Source organism: Pangasianodon hypophthalmus, chromosome 23, assembly GCF_027358585.1.
Source record: "Pangasianodon hypophthalmus isolate fPanHyp1 chromosome 23, fPanHyp1.pri, whole genome shotgun sequence".
In the NCBI taxonomy this organism is placed as follows: Eukaryota; Metazoa; Chordata; class Actinopteri; order Siluriformes; family Pangasiidae; genus Pangasianodon; species Pangasianodon hypophthalmus.
In genome coordinates, this window is record NC_069732.1 from 17,968,398 (window position 1) to 17,993,053 (window position 24,656).

The 24,656-nt window shown below is 40.6% G+C and overlaps 1 protein-coding gene across 3 annotated transcripts; it reads left to right on the forward strand.

Annotated features, from left to right (window-relative positions):
• Positions 1-3,841: 3,841 nt before the first annotated feature.
• LOC128317303 (uncharacterized) lies at positions 3,842-24,351 on the forward strand. 3 transcript variants are annotated; one of them, XR_008300816.1, is made up of 2 exons: positions 3,842-10,743; positions 23,759-24,351. XR_008300816.1 is itself a non-coding variant. In XM_053228720.1 (2 exons), exon 2 carries the CDS (start codon positions 4,592-4,594, stop codon positions 10,337-10,339), a length of 5,748 nt encoding a protein of 1,915 aa, XP_053084695.1. In that variant the 5' UTR covers positions 3,842-4,178; positions 4,428-4,591; the 3' UTR covers positions 10,340-11,043. The 3 variants fall into 3 exon arrangements, 1 of the variants encoding a protein (XP_053084695.1); XR_008300815.1 differs by lacking the exon at positions 23,759-24,351 and adding an exon at positions 10,993-11,043; XM_053228720.1 differs by lacking the exon at positions 23,759-24,351 and having other exon boundaries at positions 3,842-4,178; positions 4,428-11,043.
• The last annotated feature ends 305 nt before the right edge of the window (positions 24,352-24,656 follow it).

Here is a 24,656-nt window from a genome sequence, read left to right on the forward strand (position 1 = left end):
CAGCAGGTGACAGGTGTCATAACTTAATACTGGATCCAAACTCTGCATGCTCCTCCTAGCACCCATCTGTTTGGGGATGAGCCCAGAAGAACAGGGTTATAAAGCACAGATGACTAAATGGGTCACAATGCTCACAGAGCAGGCATGAGCATGATACAGCTCGCCTATATTTGGATCTGTGAGGCACTTTGCAGTCAACTCCAGAATTACTAGCATCCTTTAAAGAATGAGCAAAAATTATATAAACATTACACACAATGATTAAACTTTTCCACTCAAACAGTTGTACAAACTGAGCACTGTTTTTAACAAACATTTTCAAAAGAATTAATTCATTCATTTATTCATCTCCAGTAATCAATTTTTCCTGCTCAGGGTTGTTGGGGCTCAGGAGCCTGTTCCGAGAACACTGGGCGTAAGATGGGAACACAGGAAGAACATGCAAAACTCCCCACAGACAAGCTCAAGCTCAGGAACGAACCAGATCAGATATAAGGTTGTCCAACGTAAAGGCCCTTTTTCATGTATCACCATGGAGAAAGCCAAAGAGCTTTCAGCACAAAGGAGACAAGTTAATTAAAAATACTATCAGCCAAAATCAGAGACAAAAAATTGGCATGAAAACAAAGCATTAACATTCTGCCATCCTATATATTGAGAATGGTAAGACATAATGTAGAAGATCCAAAAGATCACATTTAGTTGGTTCTTGATACCTTTAAAATAACAAGCTTTGATTGGGCTGGGCTGGAAGGGGTAGCAAAAAAAAAAAATCCTTTCTGGGAGCATTGTTAAATGTTTTGTTTAATCACTGATGCTTTGCCACCAATGGTCCAAGGAATCTTGTCAAGTGTGAGTATCAGGACATTTTAGTTTAAAATCTGGGTGGGGTTAAGAGTTAAGCGGTTAAGACTTGGCCTTGGAACCACATACTTTTGGCCATATAGTGCATATATGTCTAAACTAACACAGAATACTTGCAGGAACACAAAATCAGCATTTTTGAGTTTCCATTTTAGTGTCTGGACTTAAAGCCTACTGAAGGCCTGTGGTTTTAATTGAACAGGATAGTCCACAAGCACAAACCTAAGAATATAAGGAAGCTTGAAATGGAGTGTCCAGGATCCCTGTAGAAGTGTAGCACTGACAGATCAGTAGCTCAATACTTTTCCTCCTGTAGTCTGAAAGAAGTGTTTAAAGGGTTTTTTTTATGTCTGTGACATATTTGTGTGAACATGATATCAGCAGTGTGTGAAGTTCACATCTATAAAAATATAAGAGGAGCTGTGAATGTGTTGAGCTGTCACTGAATTTAGTGGTGAATATACTGTTCTGCATAAAAGGGATAGTTTGTTTTATTCCAAGAAAGTGTCATCTACACTAATTAATCACAGTTCTTAATCACAATACCATAGGAGGCTAGCTAAATGCATATAGCAAGATATAGATTGTACATATGTACTCTTATTAGTAGTATACAGTATAATTAATTTTAAGGAATTTATTATAGTGTCTGCTGGGTTTTGATCTGGTGTGATTTCAATCCAAATACCTTCAGATATACTGTTTCAGCAAATGTCCCAATTATCAGTAACAAAGAATGGTTCTCACATCTGGTCTCATGTTCACTTTACACCAGGAATTTAATTAAACCATAGGATGGGAAAAGGATTAAATTAAACAGGACCATCTCAGTCAAAATGACACTGAGTGTTTGCATACGTTCAGTTTGAATCTGCTGAATCTGAGGAGCTTCACATGTGCTTTGTTACTGCTGTTATTGCAATAAAGACTTTAACCTTTTTCAACAAGTTCAAAGAAGTCCTTTTCTTTCTTACAAACATTTAGCAAGTAAAGTGTGATATTGGCACTATCTAAGTGCTGTCTATTGTTGTCTGGCAGGGTATGCCATCAGGATGTTACAAACCCTTGCAACAACTTCATTACATGTCCTCAAATAGTTGTGAAGGAAACCACCCTGGCAATCTGGAATGAAAGGAAGTAGAATGTAAGGACCCCCCGGCCCACCTGTGTCATTCAGATGGATGAGAATGGCCAGGTCAAGAGGTGATGACTTTGCTGTTAGTACTCAGCAAGGAAAGGAGCAAATGGACTTTAGACTCCACCAAGTCCAAAGGAAACTGCCCTGGCAGTCCACTGCTCAGTCATAGTACCACATTTCCATACATAACCTTTCTTTCACTGTAGCATTTTTATAACAATTGTACAAATTAATATTTAAAAATGTGTGCTTGTGAGCCAAACTGTTTTTTCGGATGAATGACATGAATAACTACTTTCTATATTCCCCCGAATGTAAATAGGAGAATTAAATGGCAGCTACAATGCAGCAGGTTTTATGGGCCTTGCCCCCATCTTGTCACAAATTACTTGTCAACTGCTGATCACATAATTAATATATGCTTTGCTATATTTTCTGTCTATCATGTCATAATGGACAGATAAAACTGTAATTAACTGGACATGAGAAAAAAAAGGTCTACAGTTCTTGGTTTTAATCAAAATATTATCTGTAATGTGCTGCTACACTGGGTGTGAGTATTTCAGCACCTTCAGTATCAGTATTTTTCTATAAAATTGATTAAATAAACAGTACTTCTTAAGTGACTAAAACTATTAGACTACATTGCACTTCTTCTGACACTGCACATCTTTTGTGGTTGCTGACGGAGTATGATGTTCTTTTAACAGCTGTGGAAGGACCGGAGAACAAGATCAGCAACAAGCTCCGCATCAATCATTGTTTACATAAAATCTGGCCAGCTACAGCAGTCTGTTGCAGAGGAGTTCAGATTTGTTATGGCATATGCAGATTCCCAGTAGACAGTAAGATCAGAGAGGCTGTGGTCAGCACAAGTTCAGGGTGGAAATGGGCAGCCATTACATCACTAACCCTGGTGAGAAGGGCACTAAAACTGAAGGACAGTATTAGGAGTCCAGTTGTAGGAAGGCAAGGGCTGGAGATTACCCACTTCCAGCAATGGGGAAGGCCAACCCAAAGAAGTGGAGAGCTATGGTCCATGCAGAAGTGAGGAACCTGGAGGAGAAAGGTATCTTGAAGATGCCTGCCCAAGAGGAAGACCACCTTGGAGACCTTCAGAATATCCTTCCTGCTACAGCTAGTTTAAGACACCCTTCCAACCGTGGTCAACTACTGGGAGCTTGGAAGAAGGCTTCAATTCCCAGATGAGATCCTGATGACAACCCTGAGGTCAGATGCAGTCTTTTGATTTCTAGAAGGGAAGAATGTTGCCATTGTAGAGATAAATGTTCCATGTGCAATGGGTGTCAGGAGGCAGCTGCAGAGAAAAAGGCTCACAAACCTGTTCACAGTGGAGTTGAGCTGCTCAGTTTGTCTAGAACCTGCAATCAGCCATAGGTCTGCTAGGAAAAGAGAGAACTAAGGCATGTGAACTGGGAGAGGAGAGCAGAAAGCTGCAAGCCAATGACAGATGAGCAGTGACTTGGCCACCATTCCTGACTGCTAGATCTGAACATGTGGAACAGTGTTAGGGAACATACATAACAGAGAGTATGAGGTGTTGAGCGCACACAAATCTGTTTGCGAGCATGAAACAGTGAATCGCGTGTGCAGAGAAGCTGCCGCAAGCGAAGGTATGCCATGGTTGAAAAACTTGAAACAGGCTGGGTACCGCCTGAGAACATCAACCTCTGGCTAAGGCAACCACCGTCCCAGCATGGTGGATGGTGTGTGAAAGCATGAAGCATGGTGTATGAAAATGAGGCAAGAATGTACAACTTCCTAGCAATAATAAACTACCTGCCAGACCACAGAACACCAAATTAATATATGACTTGTATTGCCCTTTAAGCTGAATTTAACTGCAGTAATTGGTGTGTCCACTAGGAGGTATAGGCAGTGTCTGAAATTGTATACTGTATTGCCCTTTAAGGAATTTAACTTTCAAATATCTGCTTTAAATATTTTTTGGTAAATATTCTCAAGTAAAAATGTGAAGTTCATAATTACTTTTCCTTTATCTACCTCGTTTGTAAAAATTTATATTATTTATTTTATGTGATGAGGTCACTTCCTGTTAGTGCTCCAGGTTCTGCATGAAAACAATGAGACAGACATAGTGTGCTCTCTCTGATAATCCATTGCATCCACTAAAAAGCATCGTAGAGGCAATGCCGTAAGTTCATTTATATGACATTAGACATGTTAATGATCATATATTAGTAATGATTTTGTTAAAAATATGATGTTTGATAAGTTGCTAAAAACGGTTGTTTACCATTGTGTACAAGCTTTCAGTGATGCTAATAGCCATTGTAATCTCTACTACAGGGAGAACAGTAGTTTATGTTTATGTTGCAGTCATTTATAATGCAATGTTAGTCAAAACATGGACACTGAATATTGCTGTATTGTTTTATTACAGTTTTCACCGCAAATGTTAATGAGGAAGAGTGACAGTAAATGAGCAACCTTACTACGACTCTGTTTTCATTGGCTACGGTTTAACTTGGTGTTTAGTCAGAGTTGCAACACCCTGCACGAGAACACTACAGTGAAAAGGCACCATTTGATGTTAAAGTGGTTAAGATGGCTACAAGCAGTAAGTCGTCTGTGTGCAGCGCAAGAAGCAGCAAGTCATCCGCATCATCGGCGAGTGCAGCCCATGCCCGGGCCAGAGCTGAAGCCGCCAAAGTGAGAGCATCCTATGCCAGCCAAGAGGCTAAACTGAAAATGGAAAAGGCCACAAGAGAAGCTCAAAATCAGCTGGAAACAGTAAGAATAGACACTGAGTTGGAAGTGTTAACGCTTCAACGAGAAGCTGATGCAGCCGCTGTGGAGGCACAAGTGCTGGAAGATGCTGAATTAGCAATGCATGCTGCAGTTGAAAGAGGAGGATCTGAATCAGAGAAAGTTAAAATTGACCGTACCAGTGAATATGTCAATTCTCAAATCAACCTACAGAGGCATTCTCCCTCTCCACTCTTATCAGCCTTACCTGTTGCTCCTCCATTTCATGCTGACTCACATAACAGCTTCATAACATGGAGTGCACCTGCGAAAGACACTTCACATACACAGTCTATCAACAACAAGCCGAAGTCTGAGAAAGCTGATAGTATGCACTTACCTGCAACAAACCTATCTGATCTGTCTACAGGTGTGATGAAGTCTGAAGTTGGGAGGACCAGCCCCATCATGAACACACATGCTAAACCTTATGTTGCTCGATACATTCCTCCAGCTAGCACGCCACCTCAGGCAGAGCCTTTGGCACAGTATTTAGCACGGCGAGACCTCATTAGTTCAGGACTGTACCAATTTGATGATAAGCCTGAGAATTATCGGTCCTGGTATTCTTCATTCACCAGTGCAGCTCGTGAAGTTCACCTCACAGCAACCCAGGAATTGGATCTCATGACTAAATGGCTGGGAAAGGAATCTGGCGAAATGGTGAAGCGCATCCGCTCAGTGCATGTCAGCAACCCCAACCTTGCTTTACACAAAGCATGGGAAAGACTACGTGAGTGTTATGCCGCGCCGGAAATCATTGAAAGGTCACTGTTTCAGCGATTGGACAGTTTTCCTAGGATTTCAGCTAAAGACTACACCAAATTACGTGAACTTGGGGATCTGCTTATGGAAATCCAAGGTGCTAAAGAAGATGGTTATCTCACAGGTCTGTCATACCTTGACACTTCACGTGGAATCGCACCAATTGTAGATAAGCTTCCATATGGGCTTCAGGACAAGTGGGTGACTTCTGGGTCATGGTACAAAGAAAAAAATCACGGCCACTTTCCTCCCTTTGAGTATTTCTGTAACTTTGTGTGCTATGAAGCAAAGAAGCGAAACGACCCCAGCTTTATACATCAAAGCAGTGCTACAACAACTGCAAAACCAGACAGATCCATTGTGAAAAGTTTCCATAGCAACAAACCCATCTCAGTTCACAAAACAGATGTGTGTGCATCTAATGATGACCCAAACAAAATCTGTCCATTACACAATAAACCACACCCCTTGAAAAAATGCAGAACATTCAGAAACAAACTCCTCGAAGACAGAAAGGCCTTCCTCAAGGAGAAAGGAATATGTTTTAAATGCTGTTCTTCGGTTTCTCACCTCGCCAAGGAATGCAAGTCTTCCGTGAAATGTTCTGAATGCGGCAGCACCAATCATGATGCGGCCATGCATCCTGGCCCATCACCTGAAGTAGTCAAGGCTCCTTCACCGTCACAAGAGGATGGCGGGGAGGGAGAAGATCATTCGAACACAGCTGTTGTCAGTGCGAGCTGTACAGAAGTTTGCGGTCCAGGTCAGTGGAGCCGCTCATGCTCAAAAATCTGCCTCGTAAAGCTGTACCCAAAGGGTTCCAAAGACATGGCCATCAAAGCCTATGTAATTCTGGATGACCAGAGCAATCGTTCATTAGCCAGACCTGAATTCTTCGAGCTGTTCAATGTGGAGAGCAAACAATTCTCATATCATCTCAGAACTTGCTCTGGCATCATAGAAACATCTGGCAAGAAAGCAGTAGGATTCCAGATTGAGTCCCTAGACGGAAAAGTTCTCATATCTCTTCCACCACTCATTGAGTGTCATGAGATCATGAACAATCGCTCTGAGATTCCAACACCAAGTGCAGTTCTTTACCAGCCTCATCTCCGACACATTGCCAAGCACATTCCAGAACTAGAACCGGAAGCAGAAATACTTTTGCTACTCGGAAGAGATGTGATTAGGGCACACAAGGTCAGGCAGCAGGTCAATGGACCAAACAACGCCCCCTTTGCCCAACGACTGGACCTGGGCTGGGTAGTAATAGGAGAGGTGTGCCTGGGTAATGTACATAGGCCAACAGTCAACACATTCAAGACCAATGTGCTGGAAAGCGGCCGCCACTCAATTTTTCAACCCTGTACGAGCTTTATGCAGGTCAAGGAGACGCAGCAAAGCTGTAGCATGTCTAACAAAACAACTGAGAAGACGCTTGGACAGACAGTGTTCAGCAGAACTGAGCATGACAACAAACCTGCTCCATCCATGGAAGACACAGCTTTCCTAAAAGTAATGGACACAAACGTCTACAGAAATGATGCTAACAGCTGGGTAGCTCCTCTACCGTTCAGAGAACCACGCCAACCCTTGCCAAACAATAAGGAGCAAGTTGTTAATCGACTCACATGTCTGCAACGAACCTTGAAGAGAAAACCTGAGATGCAGCAACAGTATGTGGCATTCATGGAAAAGATCTTCACCAACGGACATGCTGAGGTAGCGCCGCCACTGAGAGAAGGGGATGAATGCTGGTATCTTCCTACATTTGGGGTCTACCATCCCCAAAAACCCAATCAGATCAGGGTGGTCTTTGATTCCAGTGCTCGATACTCTGGCGTCTCTCTCAATGATGTGCTCCTTACAGGCCCCGACCTCAATAACTCCCTTGTCGGTGTCCTGCTACGCTTTCGGAAAGAGAAGGTTGCAATCCTAGCGGACATTCAGCAGATGTTCCATTGTTTCTTGGTGCACGATGACCATCGTAACTTCCTCCGTTTTCTATGGCACAAGGACAATGACGTCAACAAGGAAATTATTGAGTATCGAATGAAGGTCCACGTTTTCGGCAATCGGCCATCTCCTGCCGTGGCCATTTACGGGCTGCGAAGAGCCATCAGAGAAGGTGCACAGGAGCATGGTGCTGATACCGTCAAGTTTGTGGAAAGACATTTCTATGTTGATGATGGTTTGGTATCTGTACCATCTGAAGCTGAGGCAATCGATTTGCTCCAACGAACACAGGCCTCACTAGCTGAGTCAAACATCCATTTGCACAAGTTTGCTTCGAACTCTCAGACAGTCATGGAAGCTTTTCCTCCTGAAGATTGTGCTCCAGTAATCAAGGACCTAGATCTGAGTGGAGAAACTTCTCCCATGCAACGGAGTTTAGGTCTGCTATGGGAGATCACAACCGACACATTCACCTACTCCACATCGACCATTACCAAACCATTCACCCGTCGTGGAGTCCTCTCCACTGTCAACAGTGTTTTCGATCCTCTAGGTTTATTGGCACCTGTCACGATCCAGGGAAGAGCCCTTCTCAGAGAACTTACCTTCGAACAGTCAGACTGGGACACATTCCTCCCGGAGGACAAACTAAGCAAATGGGAAGCCTGGAGAGATTCTCTCCAAGACCTCGAACAACTTCATGTTCTGCGTACGTACACAACAACTTCACTAACTGAAGCAGTGTACACAGAATTGTGTGTATTCTCGGATGCATCGACTAAGGCTATAGGTGCTGTGGCATATCTGAAAGCACTTCAGAAAGATGGGCAAGTCGAAGTAGGATTTGTTATGGGCAAGGCGAAACTAGCACCCCTGTCCGAACCTACAATCCCAAGGCTTGAGCTGTGTGCTGCTGTCTTAGCAGTAGAGATGGCAGATCTCATTGAGGATGAGCTAGATTTAGAGTTGAATGACATAAAGTTCTTTACAGACAGCAAAGTGGTGCTTGGCTACATTTATAACGAGTCAAAACGATTCTATGTGTATGTTCACAATAGAGTCCAACGCATTCGTCAGTCCTCGAGACCTGAGCAGTGGCACTACGTACGTACGGAAGAAAACCCTGCAGATCATGCGTCGCGATCTTTACCTGCATCCTGCCTAGCGCAGACTTCTTGGTTCAGCGGTCCCTCCTTCCTGCGTCAGCCACCTGCAGAAAAAACACAAATGACTGAGAAGTATGAGCTAATTGAACCTGAAAACGACTCAGAAATCCGGCCACAAGTACAAACATGTGCTACTAACCTGGAAGAACCAGAGCTTACCTCTAACCGATTCCAGCGGTTCTCCACCTTCACCTCCCTAGTAAGAGGAGTAGCATTTCTAGTTCACATGGCAAAATCCTTCAAGCACACGAACCAAAACAGCAAATGCAAAGGTTGGCACAGATGTGACTTACCTCGTACTCCAGATGAAATTGATCAAGCAAGGAATGTTATCCTTAAAGCAACACAAAAGGCTGCATTTGCAAAAGAACTGTCAGCCCTCCAAGCTAACCAAGCTGTATCCAAAAGTAGCCGCTTGTGGAAACTCAGTCCAATTATGGAGGACAATTTCATTTGTGTTGGAGGACGACTAAAGTACTCTGAGGTTGCAACTGCAGAAAAGAACCCAATAATTCTTCCCAAAGATAGCCACATATCCCTACTACTCATTCGACGTCACCATGAGCAAGTGAAACATCAAGGCCGTCACTTGACGGAAGGAGCAATCAGGGCAGCAGGACTGTGGATCTTGGGAGGCAAGTCGCTAATCAATTCAGTACTCCACAAATGCATAACCTGTCGCAAGCTGCGTGGAAAGCTTGAAGAACAACGCATGGCGGACCTGCCATCTGAACGTCTCAAAATCTGCCCCCCCTTTACGTATGTGGGTCTCGATGTATTTGGACCCTGGTCTGTCACAAGCAGACGCACCAGAGGAGGACAGGCGGAGAGCAAGCGGTGGGCCATCATGTTCTGCTGTATGAGTTCGAGAGCTGTGCACGTTGAGGTCGTTGAGTCTATGGACGCGTCAAGTTGCATAAATGCTCTCAGGCGCTTCTTTGCACTCAGAGGCCCTGCGAAACAGCTCCATTCCGATTGCGGTACCAATTTCATCAGAGCGTGCAAGGAGCTTGGAATGGACAAAATAGTGCAGAAGTACCTCAGTGAGCAAGGATGCAGCTGGGAATTCAACCCACCACACAGTTCTCACATGGGAGGCTCGTGGGAGCGCCTGATCGGCATTGCCAGGAGAATCCTAGATTCAATGTTTCTGCAGCTGAAAACTCGCTTAACCCACGAAGTTCTTTGCACACTAATGGCAGAAGTTACTGCTATCATTAATGCACGACCACTCCTACCTGTGTCTGCAGACCCGGAACAACCATTCATACTTTCACCGTCAGTGCTCCTTACACAGAAGACAGGAGTTCCGCCTCCTCCTGGAGACTTCTCGGACAAGGACCTGTACACAAAGCAATGGAGACAGGTTCAAGCTCTTGCAAACCAGTTCTGGACCCGCTGGAGCCGTGAATACTTACCTTGCTTGCAACACAGACAGAAGTGGACAGTACCTCGCAGAAACCTTCAAGTGGGGGATCTAGTTCTGCTCAGGGACAAGCAGATAGCCCGCAACTGTTGGCCCATGGCCAGAATCTCTGCCGTATTCCCTGGAAAGGATGGCCATGTAAGAAAGATTGAGGTCACAACAACTGACCAAGGCAATATAAAAACCTTTCTGAGGCCAATTGCAGAAGTTGTTCTACTTCTACCCAAAGACTGATCTAGAGACTAAGGTTTAGCATGCTCACAAGTTCATAGTGACCTCACGTAGGTCAGGCGGGGAGTGTATTGCCCTTTAAGCTGAATTTAACTGCAGTAATTGGTGTGTCCACTAGGAGGTATAGGCAGTGTCTGAAATTGTATACTGTATTGCCCTTTAAGGAATTTAACTTTCAAATATCTGCTTTAAATATTTTTTGGTAAATATTCTCAAGTAAAAATGTGAAGTTCATAATTACTTTTCCTTTATCTACCTCGTTTGTAAAAATTTATATTATTTATTTTATGTGATGAGGTCACTTCCTGTTAGTGCTCCAGGTTCTGCATGAAAACAATGAGACAGACATAGTGTGCTCTCTCTGATAATCCATTGCATCCACTAAAAAGCATCGTAGAGGCAATGCCGTAAGTTCATTTATATGACATTAGACATGTTAATGATCATATATTAGTAATGATTTTGTTAAAAATATGATGTTTGATAAGTTGCTAAAAACGGTTGTTTACCATTGTGTACAAGCTTTCAGTGATGCTAATAGCCATTGTAATCTCTACTACAGGGAGAACAGTAGTTTATGTTTATGTTGCAGTCATTTATAATGCAATGTTAGTCAAAACATGGACACTGAATATTGCTGTATTGTTTTATTACAGTTTTCACCGCAAATGTTAATGAGGAAGAGTGACAGTAAATGAGCAACCTTACTACGACTCTGTTTTCATTGGCTACGGTTTAACTTGGTGTTTAGTCAGAGTTGCAACACCCTGCACGAGAACACTACATGACTGAATATGCTTTCAGTACAAAAATACTTTGCAGGATGGATGCACAAATGTATCAAAGAGTACCATTAAAAGCTAATACATCATTATAACCTCAGAGATTCTAACATAAGATACAAACCACTGGTAGACTTCAGGAAAAAAAAAAGATAGTAGTTTTTTGAAAAAAAAAAAAAAGACTTTTACAAAAGAGTTCTGATCATTGGGTTCTGATCAACAGATGTGAAGAGTAACATGATGAGAAAAGAACAAAACTGATCTAAAGCATGCCATCAAACTCAAGCATCAACAGAAGGTTGCCAAGTATATGGTATTAGCTAATATTCAGAGATACAATATCAGAAACAAAAATGGAAAAAGTGAGATTGGTGGATCCCTATCCGAAATAGGCTAATAAAGTAATCATGTAGTTGTTCATTCATTCATTCATTCATTCATTCATTTTCAGTCACCATTTTATCCTGGTCAGGGTTGCGGTGAATCCAGAGTGTATCCCAGAAACACGTGGCCTGAGGCAGGAGTACACCCTGGAAGGGATGAGGGATGTTCTTTGCTGGGTAATCCTTTGATCAGAAACCCACTGAGCTTTTCCTCTACTGAAGAAAGCCCCTAAAATCCACATCACAAAAAACCTCCTTGTCTCATGTCTGCAGGTCAGGCAGTCAATTGTAAAGTATCTCTACCAAAAGCTGTATTGAGTTACGTGACAGTAGTGAGTTAACATTCGGCACATTCGGCACATTGTTATTCAGACCTCAAACATAACTACAGTCTTATGTGCTATCCAGCGCCACTGTCTGGCATTTGAAGTAACTACTATATGTCATATTGAAATTTATGTTTTATACATTATAAGTACAAAACTATGGAATGCAATTTCCACATGGAGAACATCAGAGGAGACAGCATCATAACTGAAGACATTGCTTATCTTGAGGATTGAATATTTTATGAACAACACTTACTTAAGGAGAGATGTAAGCACAGCTGGTGAATGCTTGTTCAGCTTGTACTTATAGCGCAAATATTAAAAAAATAATGAAAAACCATTGTTATTATTTGAACAACTCAGAATAACAAAGTAAAAGCATGATAAAGAAATTTGCATAATCTGAATGTGCTGGTCTGAAAATCAAAGCAGCTGCTTAACCATCTCTGTATACAAGTAACTCTCCCCATGTAAATATTGATATAATTTTGCAATTAATTCAACAAATCTGAAAATGCCCCAAGTGTTTAACATAGCAGTTTTATTTTGTTAATTTTACTTTGTCAGTTATGATCTCCTGAAATGGATGGTTAGACTAAGTATTAAAAAGGGCTATATATGGGTTCTATATCTTTCATCCATTATAGATATGAATTTTCTTTCACTCTAACCTGCTAATGCTTCATTTCAATGTGCTGAAGTACTAAGAACAACCAAAATTATGAGAAATGTGTCACTCTCCAATTACTTACCAACTGCACCATATGTAGTGTGTAGAGCAGTAATGGGGCCACAGACTGTGCTCTGACCACACATCAGCTGTACAAAGATTAGGAATATTGCAGTTTGACATTTGAGTGTCATTAGGAGGCTTGAATCTTGAGAGCAACAGTAAAAATTAGGGTCATCTGGGATTTCTAATGCTTATGGGGGGTGAGATGACCATTTTAATGGCCTGTGGGTGGCAACCAAATGTCTCTTTAGGAATAAATATCCCCTAAATCCACTGGGCAAGGAGGAGTGCTGCTAAATGAATGACTAGTGAACTGTTAGAAAAACAGGCACCATGGACAAAGTTGCACCAAGAAACTATAGTAAATGCTATTGTTTAGAGGGATTAATGCCAAACACAGAACTGTAAACTCCCCCTTTAAGTGTGATTGCATCATTTCAAAAGGTTTAAGATTTTTTTTCACAATGTATTCCAATTAGGGCAAATTCAAAAGGCTGTCAGTTATTCTAATAACTAGGACAGCATGAATGCTTGTATATTTGGAATATTCATAAGCTTTTGTTGCACTCCAGTGCAGGCAGATTATGTCCTATAAAATACTTTATAATAAATAGACAGCAGAGATGTGTGATGGTGTTTCTAACTTTCTCTTGTATTTGAGAGGAAGTACCCACACACACACTACACAGAACCGACTATCACACTCCCTCTTGCTAGCATCCTCTTGTAACATCCAGATATACATTTCTTTCTTTTCAATCAAAAGTCCCAATGTTATTGCACCTTATTACAAACCTTTGTACAGCCTTTCAGATGAATTGGAATGTTGACTGTACCCCATCTCTTGTAGCTGACTGAACACAAAACCCCACAGCCACGCTCCAAAATCTAGTGGAAAGCTTCCCAGAAGAGTGGAGCTTATTATAACAGCAAAGGGGGAATAAATCTGGAATAGGATGTTCACAAAAATGTTCATGTGGGTGTGATGGTCAGATGTCCACAAATTTTTGGACTTATTGTATATGTAGTGAAGGCTTACGGAGTGTTTCATATGTAAGCATCTGCCTATGGCTCATCTCTCTGGTAGATAGTCTAGTCTCTGAGTCATGTCACCAACAATAGAGTTGCTGCCTCTCTGCCAACTCAGGACCACTTCAGGACCACACACCTGTAGTGAACCCCAGGTAGGGGTTGAGTTTCACTTAGCACTGCTGTTTCTCTCTTTGACTATCTCTGTTGGTCAGTTTGTTTTCGTTCTTCCCTTCTAGGTTCTTCAGAAATCCTGGAATGGATCCTGTAAATTCAAAGTAGGTGTCTCTTTCTCTTATAGGTCCTCTTAGCCAGTAACCCCTTGAGTCCTGGTCACTCTGAATCCATGGTGTCACCACTGAACAGCTGTTCTCTTGGACCTCCAACATATGGTCTTGAAGATGTTCACAGTATTGAAATGGCAGAGCTGTGTGCTGTTTGTATATGTAGACCATTTCCAAGCAGCAAAAAGTTGTGATACAGAGTTTTTTTTTTCTGGCCTCATGACTCTGGAGCAATTAAATACACAGTAGTGTTTGCTACCTGCTCTTTTACCACATAGATTACTTTCTCCCAGTGGAGCATTAGTTTCCCAGAACCTCCATGTTCACTGAGGTTCTTCACAAGATCCCTGTCCCCAGGCTGTAAGACCACGCTCTTTGTCTTCTTATCAAGTTCTTTATCTTCCGGCACTTGACCGATGGCTATTCCCATTTACAATTTTACATGCTTCTGTCATTCTTTGGTACCACTTGTACATACTGCATGCTTTATGCATGACTGCATCCACCTCCCACATTAAGGCAAATAATAAATCAACCAATAAACGGGGATGACAGACAAACATAAAGCAGTGGGGAGTGAACAACTGTAGACTCGTGTTGTGTGCAATTATTTGCATGAAGCGCTTGAGGCAGATTCCATCATTCCTTTTTCTTATCTCCAAGTTTATGCAGTACACTGTAATAGTTGTATATAAGGTTCAGTTTAATCTCTCTGAAGGATTACTCTGGGAGTGGAAGAGTAATGTTCTTACGTGATCTACTCCTGACAACTTTTGAAGCATTTGGAAGAGCTCATTCTCAAACTCAAATCTTTAATTATGGTGCAACTTGAAGGGATGAATGAAGGGATGAAGTCATTGAAAGTGTGCTCAGCTGCAGTCCAGCGGGAATAGTTTTTGTCACATAGACCTGCGTGAATCAAGTGAAATGGTCTACCACCACAAGAATGTGTTCCTACCCTCCTTGACTGGCCTCTAGATATTGACTGGCAAATAATCGATGCAGCTGAGCTCTGGATATGACAGTGGCCGTGTCTGTAAGAGGTGGTTTCTTCTGTGTAATACATGGACATTTTCTAGTGACATATGCTACCATCTCCATTGTATATATTTGTCAGTATCAGTGGGGAATCTGTAGCTACATGTCTGTGCCAATGTTTGTCTTTTCAGGTCTGTATTTCACACTGAAAATCTGCCTGTACTCCAACCCAGAGATGGCAAGTGATGCTAAGGTTGGCAGTGCTCTCCATGTAAGTCAGAGGGTTATTATGCATCTGCAATAAAGCTCAATGATGGTCTAAAATGCTGAACCAGGAGTATCCACCAAGGGTATCCATGAGATCCTGTATGCAGGGGAAAGGATGTCTGTCTGGGAATGTATTCTGATTTAGGGTGATGGTAGTCAAGACAAAAGGGGAGTGGGGTGTTTGAATTCTTTGTTACAGACACACACAATAGGAGTTGAGAAGATCCTGGACAACCCCCTCTATCCTCTTTGAATGGTGGTCTTGGTACTGATGAATATGTGTGCTGAACTGGAATGTTGTCTTTTAGGCTTGTGGACATCTGTAGTCTTCGACTGCACTCTACATTATTACAATCGTCCATAACTCTGCTCCTCATATAACATCTGTTTAAGAATCTTTTACCAATAGTTCTATCTGCACATTACTCTCTTTAGGCTCAAACAATAGTAGAGAGGGGTTTATATCAAATGTGACTCAAGTAATCTGAGTCATTTGACCCAAGTAATCTGACTGACAGGAACAGATGGTTGATGTTGGCCAACTCTCAGCTGTCCTGTTGCATAGAAGACATCTTAGTCTGCACAAGGTTTACAAGTGCTCTCGCTTTGATGTACAGGATTGATGCAGTCTTTTGAGTAAATTGTGGAAGGTACATATCAAACGCTCTGGTTGTTGCTGAATCTGTTCCTCTATTAAGTTGAACCCCAGTAGTCTTCTTTTAATTGACATATGACTGACTAGAAAGGGAATACAGTAAAAGTAAACAGTAATAACTATTTATTTTTATTTATAATTATAGCTATTATTGAACATTATTCGTTTTTCCGGCTCTGCCTCAAGCAGCTGTCAGCTACAGTAGCTCGTGTATTTGTCTGTTTTTATCATCTTTTATCTATTTAATGTTTGTGTCTTCACAGAAAAACATGCATAGGTTTATTAAGAATAAAAATGGCATCGGAGAAGAGCTCTTTGGTGCTCTTTCTATTTTTATATTATTTATTTGTCATATAAAGGGCTTGTATACACATACACATAACATTAGCTGTTGGCCCTGTTACCTTTGTTTATCAACATGCTGAAGCTTAATTTGCTCTTCCAAGGAAGCGTTAAGGGAAGAACTGAGAGTTTGGCTCTGGAATAAAAAGAGGAGGCATAGATGTTATCTACCTGATATCATCATGGGCAGTGAAAGGTCCCTGGTTAATAAAATGGGCAAACTCTGAGCACTGACCAGCAGCTAAGGGGGAATACAAACGCTGTTGCCTCATGTGTTTTACTATTTTACTTGGCTCAGAGCTGAGATTCCTGACTCTGCAGTTTCACTGAACAGCTTTTATATGGTGTGCACAGACAGGCACAAGGACAGCAGCAAGAGCAGAGGAGGTGGACTTGCTGTTTATGTGAACAATAGATGGTGCAATACCGAACATAGTACTATTAAAGCTCAGGCGGTGTTGAGCTCCTCGCTGTTGGTCTGTGGCCATATCACATGCAACAGGTGTTCTCACATGCTATTGGTTTGGTCATGTCTGCTCTGCGATCCACTAATGCAGGAGCCACAACAGAGCAGATACATTCTGTGGTTAGTAAACTAATGACAGATCATACCAATGCGTTAATAGCAATCTCTGGATAATTTAACCACGTATCTCTCTCCTCCACACTCATGTTTCATACAGTATGTAGACTGTACCACAAGAGGCATACAAGCCTGCTGCTCTGCCACTCCTTGGCAGATCTGATCATAATTTAGTGCATCTCATCGCTCAATTGCTTCCTGTCAACATAAGGACAGTGGAGAAATGGACAAAAGGGGCTGAAGAGGCTCTGCGGGATGGACTTGAGGAGACTGGGATTTGCTTTGTGAGTCATATGGGGAAGACACTGAGGTGACTTTCCACTGTATTACTGACTACATTAACTTCTGTGAGGAAAATATGATGACTACAAAGACAGCACACTGTTTCCTCAATAACTAACCATGGATCACAAGGGATCTAAAAGCCCTGCTGAATAGGAAGAAGAGGGCTTTCAGGGTGGGTGATAAAGGGCAAGTCCAGTCAATGCTTAAAAACAGCTCCGCAAGACAAACACAACTACAGCAATAAGCTGGAGTGCAAGCTGCAGCAGAATAATATGGCGTGGAATGAGGACCATCACTGGCTCCAAAGGTGTAGGAGACCAAATAGTGGTGGGGAGTTTGGAGAGTGCAAATGAGCTGAATCTGTTTTTTTTTTTTTTTTTATCAGATTCGACACTGTGGCACCAGCCTAGTCATCCATTAGCACCACATCCATAATGATTCCACCACTGAAGACACCATCTCTGCCACCCTTGCACCTTCTCTCCTTCCCCCAGCCTGACAATTTTTTCATCTGACCAAGTGAGGAGAGAACTGGGAAAACTCTGCACAGGCAAAGCTGTGGGGTCTGTCGGAATCAGCCCCAGGGTGATGAAGACCTGCACCAGCCAGCTGGTGTGTTACAGCATCTATTCTTGCTCTACCTAAGACTACAGATGGTGCCCCAGCACTGGAAGACCTTTATAGTTCCAGTGCCAGAAACAGGACACTCCAGCACTCTTAAGGACTACAGACTGATTGTACTCACCTCATACATATTTACAATGCAATGCAATTCAATTCAGTTTTATTTATAAGGCACTTTTAACAATGGACATTGTCACAAAGCATCTTTACAGAAATGTGGATATAAATTTGAAATTTATCATGAAGACCTTTGATAGACTAGTCTTGAAACAGCTCAGGCCACTGGTTGTGGAACATCAGGACCCCCTACATTTTGCCTACCGGGCACAAAGCTGCAATTTCTGATTTATCGTTTCACATTCTTCTCTTGATCTCAAACCCAAATGTCTTCAGTGTAGAGCAAAATCAAGAGAATTGGCCTTGCCTTTCCAATACTTTCAGAGGGGACTGTATGTGAAAGTTTTACACCTATCACACACAATATTAATATTTGGCATGAATTTGGACAATTTATTTGGACCTGTTTAAGCAATGACCAGTGTTTTGTTTAGTTTAGTAAATTGAGGAGTTTATCTTGCCATGATTCATAACTATTAAACTCCTCTTCTCATTATTGTTTTATTAAAGTTAGTGGTATAAAATTGTGTTGGCAGAGAGTACACTATGCCAATAGTCTTCCTAGACTGTGATCATTTTTTTCAGAATAGAGCCTAAGAAAGGATGAGAGGTTTGATGGAAATTTGTCGTATCAAAATGACATAAAACTGTAAAGCTGCAAATATTTGAAGAAATGTGAAAAAGAATGTGTTCCAAATACTATGGTATTTAGCCATCAGAGACTACAGTTGGCATTAGAATTTGGTATGAATAACTTTCTCAATAATGGAGCATGATGAGAAATTACAATTGCTCAGACTCGTAATCACTAATTGAATAAAGACAAAAAGTATTGTCTAAGAAGAAATAATCTGTGCGCAAGTCATTTTTATGAACATACGTACGGTAGGTAGATGTAGGGTTACAAAAATAGCAAACATCTGATCACACATATCTCAAGAAATAGTTTAATTTTTTAAGCTGATTTAAGTGGGGTACATAAACATTGGCTAAAATAAACTGGCACATTATATACTATACCTATCACTATAATTTATTGATCTGCAGGGTATGTTTCAACCCTAGACATAATAAATGGAACAGCCTCATGGATAAGGTTTGCTGTTCATCTTAATTTATAATGAAAATTGGAGTGATTGGCCTGTCCACCCTCCCCTCAATCAAATGTACGCAAATTGGTTTCCTGAAGGAAGGCAAGCCCCACTTTAGGTTGCTTCATATGTGACACCCCTTTACTGTGTCTGACAGGGTGGTTAAGAGATTTAGCATTTCAACCTGTAATGTTATCAGACAGTCTCCTGATATATTTAAATGTTGTGTTTTAGCCATATCCTGTCATAAGATTGATTAGGATAGATTTAACTACCTTGGTATCATAACTCATAACAAAGTGGCCTAAGAATCCCATGAAAAGATCTCCACACATTTAAGTGCTTGTGAAGTGCTTGGGAAATTTATGTTGTTTTCTCACACCATGGGTCTGGGGGAAACGAAATTTCAATCCTCTGTGTGTCCTGTACATATAGCAGAATTGACAAATAAGTTGACTTTGACTTTAATTGAGAAAAGGCAATTTCAGTCAGGTCTCGAAAGAATATAGTGAGTGGCAAGGTCAGTTACAAATTTTGGCATTGTCTCTTTTTTTTAATTAATACTAATTACCAGCACTAAAAAAGAAAAAAAAATATTACTTAAAATTAACTTTCCAGGTCAGGTAAACTTGCGTGAGAGTTCTGTTGTATAACATATAAATTCACATACACTGTAGCCTCCGCTGGGTCTCTGAACTCCTCCGTTCCATTGTGGGAAAGAGAGCCTGGCTGGGTGAAGAATGCAGTAGCAGATGCCCTCTGGATGTAATCTCTTCAGTTCAGTGAATGCAGATCTGGCACGTGCTACACTGGGGTGTTATTGTAGTCTGGGGATATGGAGATTGTAGCTCCTTTAAATATCCTAGTTGCCAGGGATGAAGAGCATGATCAACACGTCCTTATCATTCCTCTATGACATAATTTTTTTTTATCTGTAGGCCAGACACCTTGGATTGAAGCCTGAGTATAATTTGCTGAAGCAACACCTCATCCAAGCACACAGACAGGCCTTGCTCCATTTCTGTTACAGACTTTTTAAATGCCCTGAGAAGTATAGAGACTTTTCAGTTTTCAGAGAGAAGAGAATCTTGGACTTCATAACCACGACCTACTCCATTGCTTGCTCACTGTCTCCTGTCAATGCACACTCCTTTGACGGTGAATATTTAACAACAACAAAATTAGCAAAACGCATAAGGATTAGATAGCTATACTTAGTGCCTTGAATCCACTACCTCATTTCCTGTTTGAGAATAGAATGGGAGAGACATGCAGGATGCAAGGGGACCTTTTATAGGCTACCCATGTTGAGTAACGGTCACAAGGTGACATCTTTATACACATTAATACTCTACTACTGTAGTACTGAAGGAAGATCGGTCCAGAATGAAAAGAAAAAAACATATTCCATTTGATGTACTAAATGTTAGTGATATATAAATATATATTAGTGAAATAGTTTTGTGCATGATTTTGTCTGCCTCTCAGAACCAGGTGTAAAATAGTGTATTTTCATTCTCATTTATTCTTATAATTTCTCAATTAAAATATTTTGTGCATATGTGGTCATAAACATTACAAACTTATATATACTGTATACTTATTTTCACAGCTAAAAAAGAAATATAGCACTCTAAACAGACTTTTATGATATATCTGTGTTGCAGCAGCCACAGTCGACCACAATGGGATTCCATTTAATTACCCAAGTTTATACAAAGTACATTGTTCTGTCTACAACAGTCATTTCTAGGTTGCAGTCTAGGTTACATCCAGTATGGCATATCAGCTATGTTAATGCCCACCACACCATTCCCTTGACATGAGAGTCTTTATTTACTAAGAACTTCACTTATTAGCACATTTATCTCTGCCATACTGTAGGCTACTTTGTTCTGAGTTTTTTTAACTGCTCTACTTTCCACCATTTCAAAATCGCTTTAAGTTGCAATGCATCTCATGCAGAGTGCATTTAGTAGATGGTTCCAGGCATAGTTAGTCAGATGATCTACAGCCTTAGTAAAATAAACATTAGTCAGATGTACGAGTACCTTTTTCAGCCACACTGCACCTCTTCATGTACGTAAGTCTACATCTGTCCCCTAGATCTGTATTACAAAAAAGTAGACTTTATCACAGATCTATGGTACTTTCATTTGTGTTCTGATGGTTATCATGCTCTTGGGAATCCACATCCACCCCTCTACCCTTTTCATCTGTGGCTTTGATCAGAACTCAAGCAAGGAATTTTTTTAGCTAAGACAAGATTACACTATATTGTATATCCTAAGTGGAAAATTTAAGTTTTTCAGTAGCATATAAATAACCTGCACGCAAGTATGGATTACAGAACAGGCCTACCAGGCACAGGCCCAGGGGCACAAGGAGTTAGAGCCAGAGCCTCTGCATAAAGTAACTCTTATAATCTACAGAGAGACAAATGGCCAAAAGTCTCCCTGAAAAACCATAGAAATAGCCTACACAATAACTTTGAAGATGTCACAAGAAAGAAATTATCATTACATCTTCAAAGTGAGTGTTTATCACCTTTTCTGTAGAGCTTTGGGGGCCGTACAAAACAACAGCTCCATTAGAAGCTCTTAAGGGGCCTCTCAGAGATGCCCAGAGAGAAATACACAAGGACCCCATTCCAAAGCAATAAATAAAAAGAAATGTGGCAGTTACCTACAGGCATAGTTCATGAGGAACCTGCAAGTTTTTTTCCCACCTTGAGCTGTATGAATAGGGCACCCTAACTCACAACAGCATGGTCCTCCAGACAAATATACAACTCCACTGTCACCTGGCCATAGAGTTAATTTCTGCAGTGTGGGCCAGCAGAGGTGCTGAGAGTGCTGCCTGTTGACGCATTTTGTTCTGTGAAATATTATGCTTAGCAGGTAACATATTGTTATTGTGCCCTTGGCTCCTTTAAATATGTACTGCTAGGCATAAGCTTGGACAAATAAAATTCTTTACAATTCAAGAAGAGGAAGCTTGTGTGTGTTAAAGACATTTTGGCTCACTATTTGTAGTGTGGTTCAAGAGTGGATTTAGTCTGTCTTGATTGGGGATCCAGTAAAAATGTCCACTGGGCATCTTTTACAATAAATGCTTACCAGTGGAATTTAATATTTGTATCATAATGAAGGACCGCAGGCTCCCTGCCAAAATGCTTTGTTTAAATTTTATTTTACTTTTCATTTCTGCACAGCCTTCAACAAGGAAAGTAGGAAATTGTTCCTGTAGTTCAATACTATTCTGTTGACATATAAATGTTATTTGCTTGTTTAGTTGTTTGTTTATGGCCATATATGGCTAAGCTAAGTGTGTCAGGGGTGTTTTGTGAGACCCTTCGTGAGACTGAATTCTGCAATTCTGCAAAGAAGTGTGGGCCAGAATTCCTGCACAAGAATGTGACAGATTGATCTCTAGTTATCAGCAGAATTTGGTTGCATGCTTCTTGTCTTATATTCCAGTTTGTATGAGGATCTGAAACCATTTACTATGACAAATATGCAAAAATAGAGGTAGTCAGGAGGGGCAAATACTTTTTCAAGGCACATATGTGCAATATATTAGTCAGGACAATTTTATAACCTTCTGGGAGAAAAAGTCAATGCATATGTCATTTTTCCTACCTCACTTAAGATTTCTTGGGTCAACTTCCTGTTTGGTGCTTACCACAATTCATTATATGATGTTATATGAAATAAGCTACAATATTTCTATCACGCAGTTCCACTGTAAGTGCAAAGTAACATAAGTTTTGACTTTCACTTATTTTTCCTGGTTATGGTTACCAAATTGCTGGATGTCCAGGTAGTGTTTCAAAAACAATGTGGGCTTTTTAGATAATTGGAGTACGTTTGAGGGCAAGTCTGGTCTTTTAGGGTGGGACAGTATACACCCCACTTGGGAAGGTGCTGCCCCCAGTTCTTGTGACATAGCTCATTGTCTTAGGACAGGCCTAGTTAATCAGAGACAATCCTGAGCTGAGGATTGGCACCAGACAAACAGGCTAAACCGACCGTCTCCTAGCTGTCTTGTGTGTGTCAATTTACACTCCATACCCCATAATGACAAAGCAAAAAAACAGATTTGTGATAACTTTGCAAATTTATTAAAAAGAAAAAAACTGAAATATTACATTGACATAAGTATTCGAACCCCTAACTCAGTTCATCAAAGCAACTCAGCAAGCACCCTTGATCTGAAGCTAGATCTCTTATAAGTGCTAAGTGTAAGTGTAAGTGTAATCTAAGTGCTTATTGTAAATGAAACTGTTTCTGATCAAGAAATTAATGTATGTTTTTAAGAAAACTGTGGATCATATAAAATAAGTATGTGGCATTAAATTAATCTAGCCCTGCAGCTCTATGGAAACAGCTATGTATATACACCATCCTCATTTAATTAGTAGAGTAGGAGACATGACAGACATTTATAATGATATCCTACTTTACTCAGAAATCACTGCAAAATCACTCATTGCAAAAAAGTATTAATTCACTGTCATCAAATTTCTTTGGTATTTCCTATTATAAGAATAAAGTAAACCAAATATAAGATAATTAAACCAATATCTAGACATTTTTACTAATATCACGCTTGAAATAACCTGGTGCTTCTAGCAGATAATTTTGCTAATTTTAAGTATTTGTTTTTAGAAAGAAGCTAAATTATCTGCCAATAGAATAAGAACATTTAAGGCTTGAAAATATTATTTTTTTTAAATGTCTAGGAATAGCTTTAATAACAGGGAACCTTGTGTTACCTTCTGGCTCTCTGTTTTAGTTGTGCTGTTATAGCTCGTCCTGCCAGAGTTCCCACTTGCAATTAGCACACAATGTACACCCTTTTAAACCACTATAGGACAAGAGCATCCATAATAATCTCTCTCTCTCTCTCTCTCTCTCTCTCTCTTTCTCTCTGCCAAGCTACACGTTACTCCTGCTGCCTGATGATGGGATGCCTGTACCTGACTCCCTGCCTGGCCTATCCTAATACTCTACTTCAGCTTGGAGCTTTCACTTGAGAATCACCTGCTGCTGCTGAGGATGGCCCCACATGAATAGCCTGAAGATTGTACTTGCCAAATCAGTTTATGCCAAAATCTCTCTCATTCTTCAGTGGATAATTTCACTTGGATACTGGAGATTTAAAGTGAAAAACTCTACTGCAATCAGAAAAGATGCTCATAATAAAGATTCTTTCAAAACACACACAGCAGACAGTTGTGGAAGAGTAATGACTTACAATCGCACTATCCAGTGTTACACAGAAGAGGATGGGTTCCCTTTGGAGTCTGGTTCCTCTCAAGGTTCGTCCTCATGTCATCACAGAGAGTTTTCCCTTTTTAAATATACTTTATTGATAATACTTCAACATGTTACACTTATTAACAGTACAGACATTATCACAGACATCAATACAGAGCTTCACCGCATACAAATACAAACATTTCAAACATAGTTTTTAGTCTGTTCCGAAAAATTCACAATCACAGTTTTAAAAAATTGCAAAAATGGATACTGCTTCTTTTTTTATTATCTTCAGTTTGAGTTTTGAGATTTACAGAGGTTTACAATTTGTTTGAAAACAATGTCAGGAGGTATGTTACACTGGTTAATGATTGTTCTAACTAGTATAATTCCTGCAATTTTTGTGGTACACTATCAAATATCCCATACTCAACTGTCCTCATTGTAATATCTATGTTCAGCTCTATTGTTTTTACTTTTGTCTATATATATTTAGTTCTTTGACACTCCTTACCACTTATTCCTCTAGCTTGCTCAATATGGATCTAAATGTATATCCATTTATTTATATGCC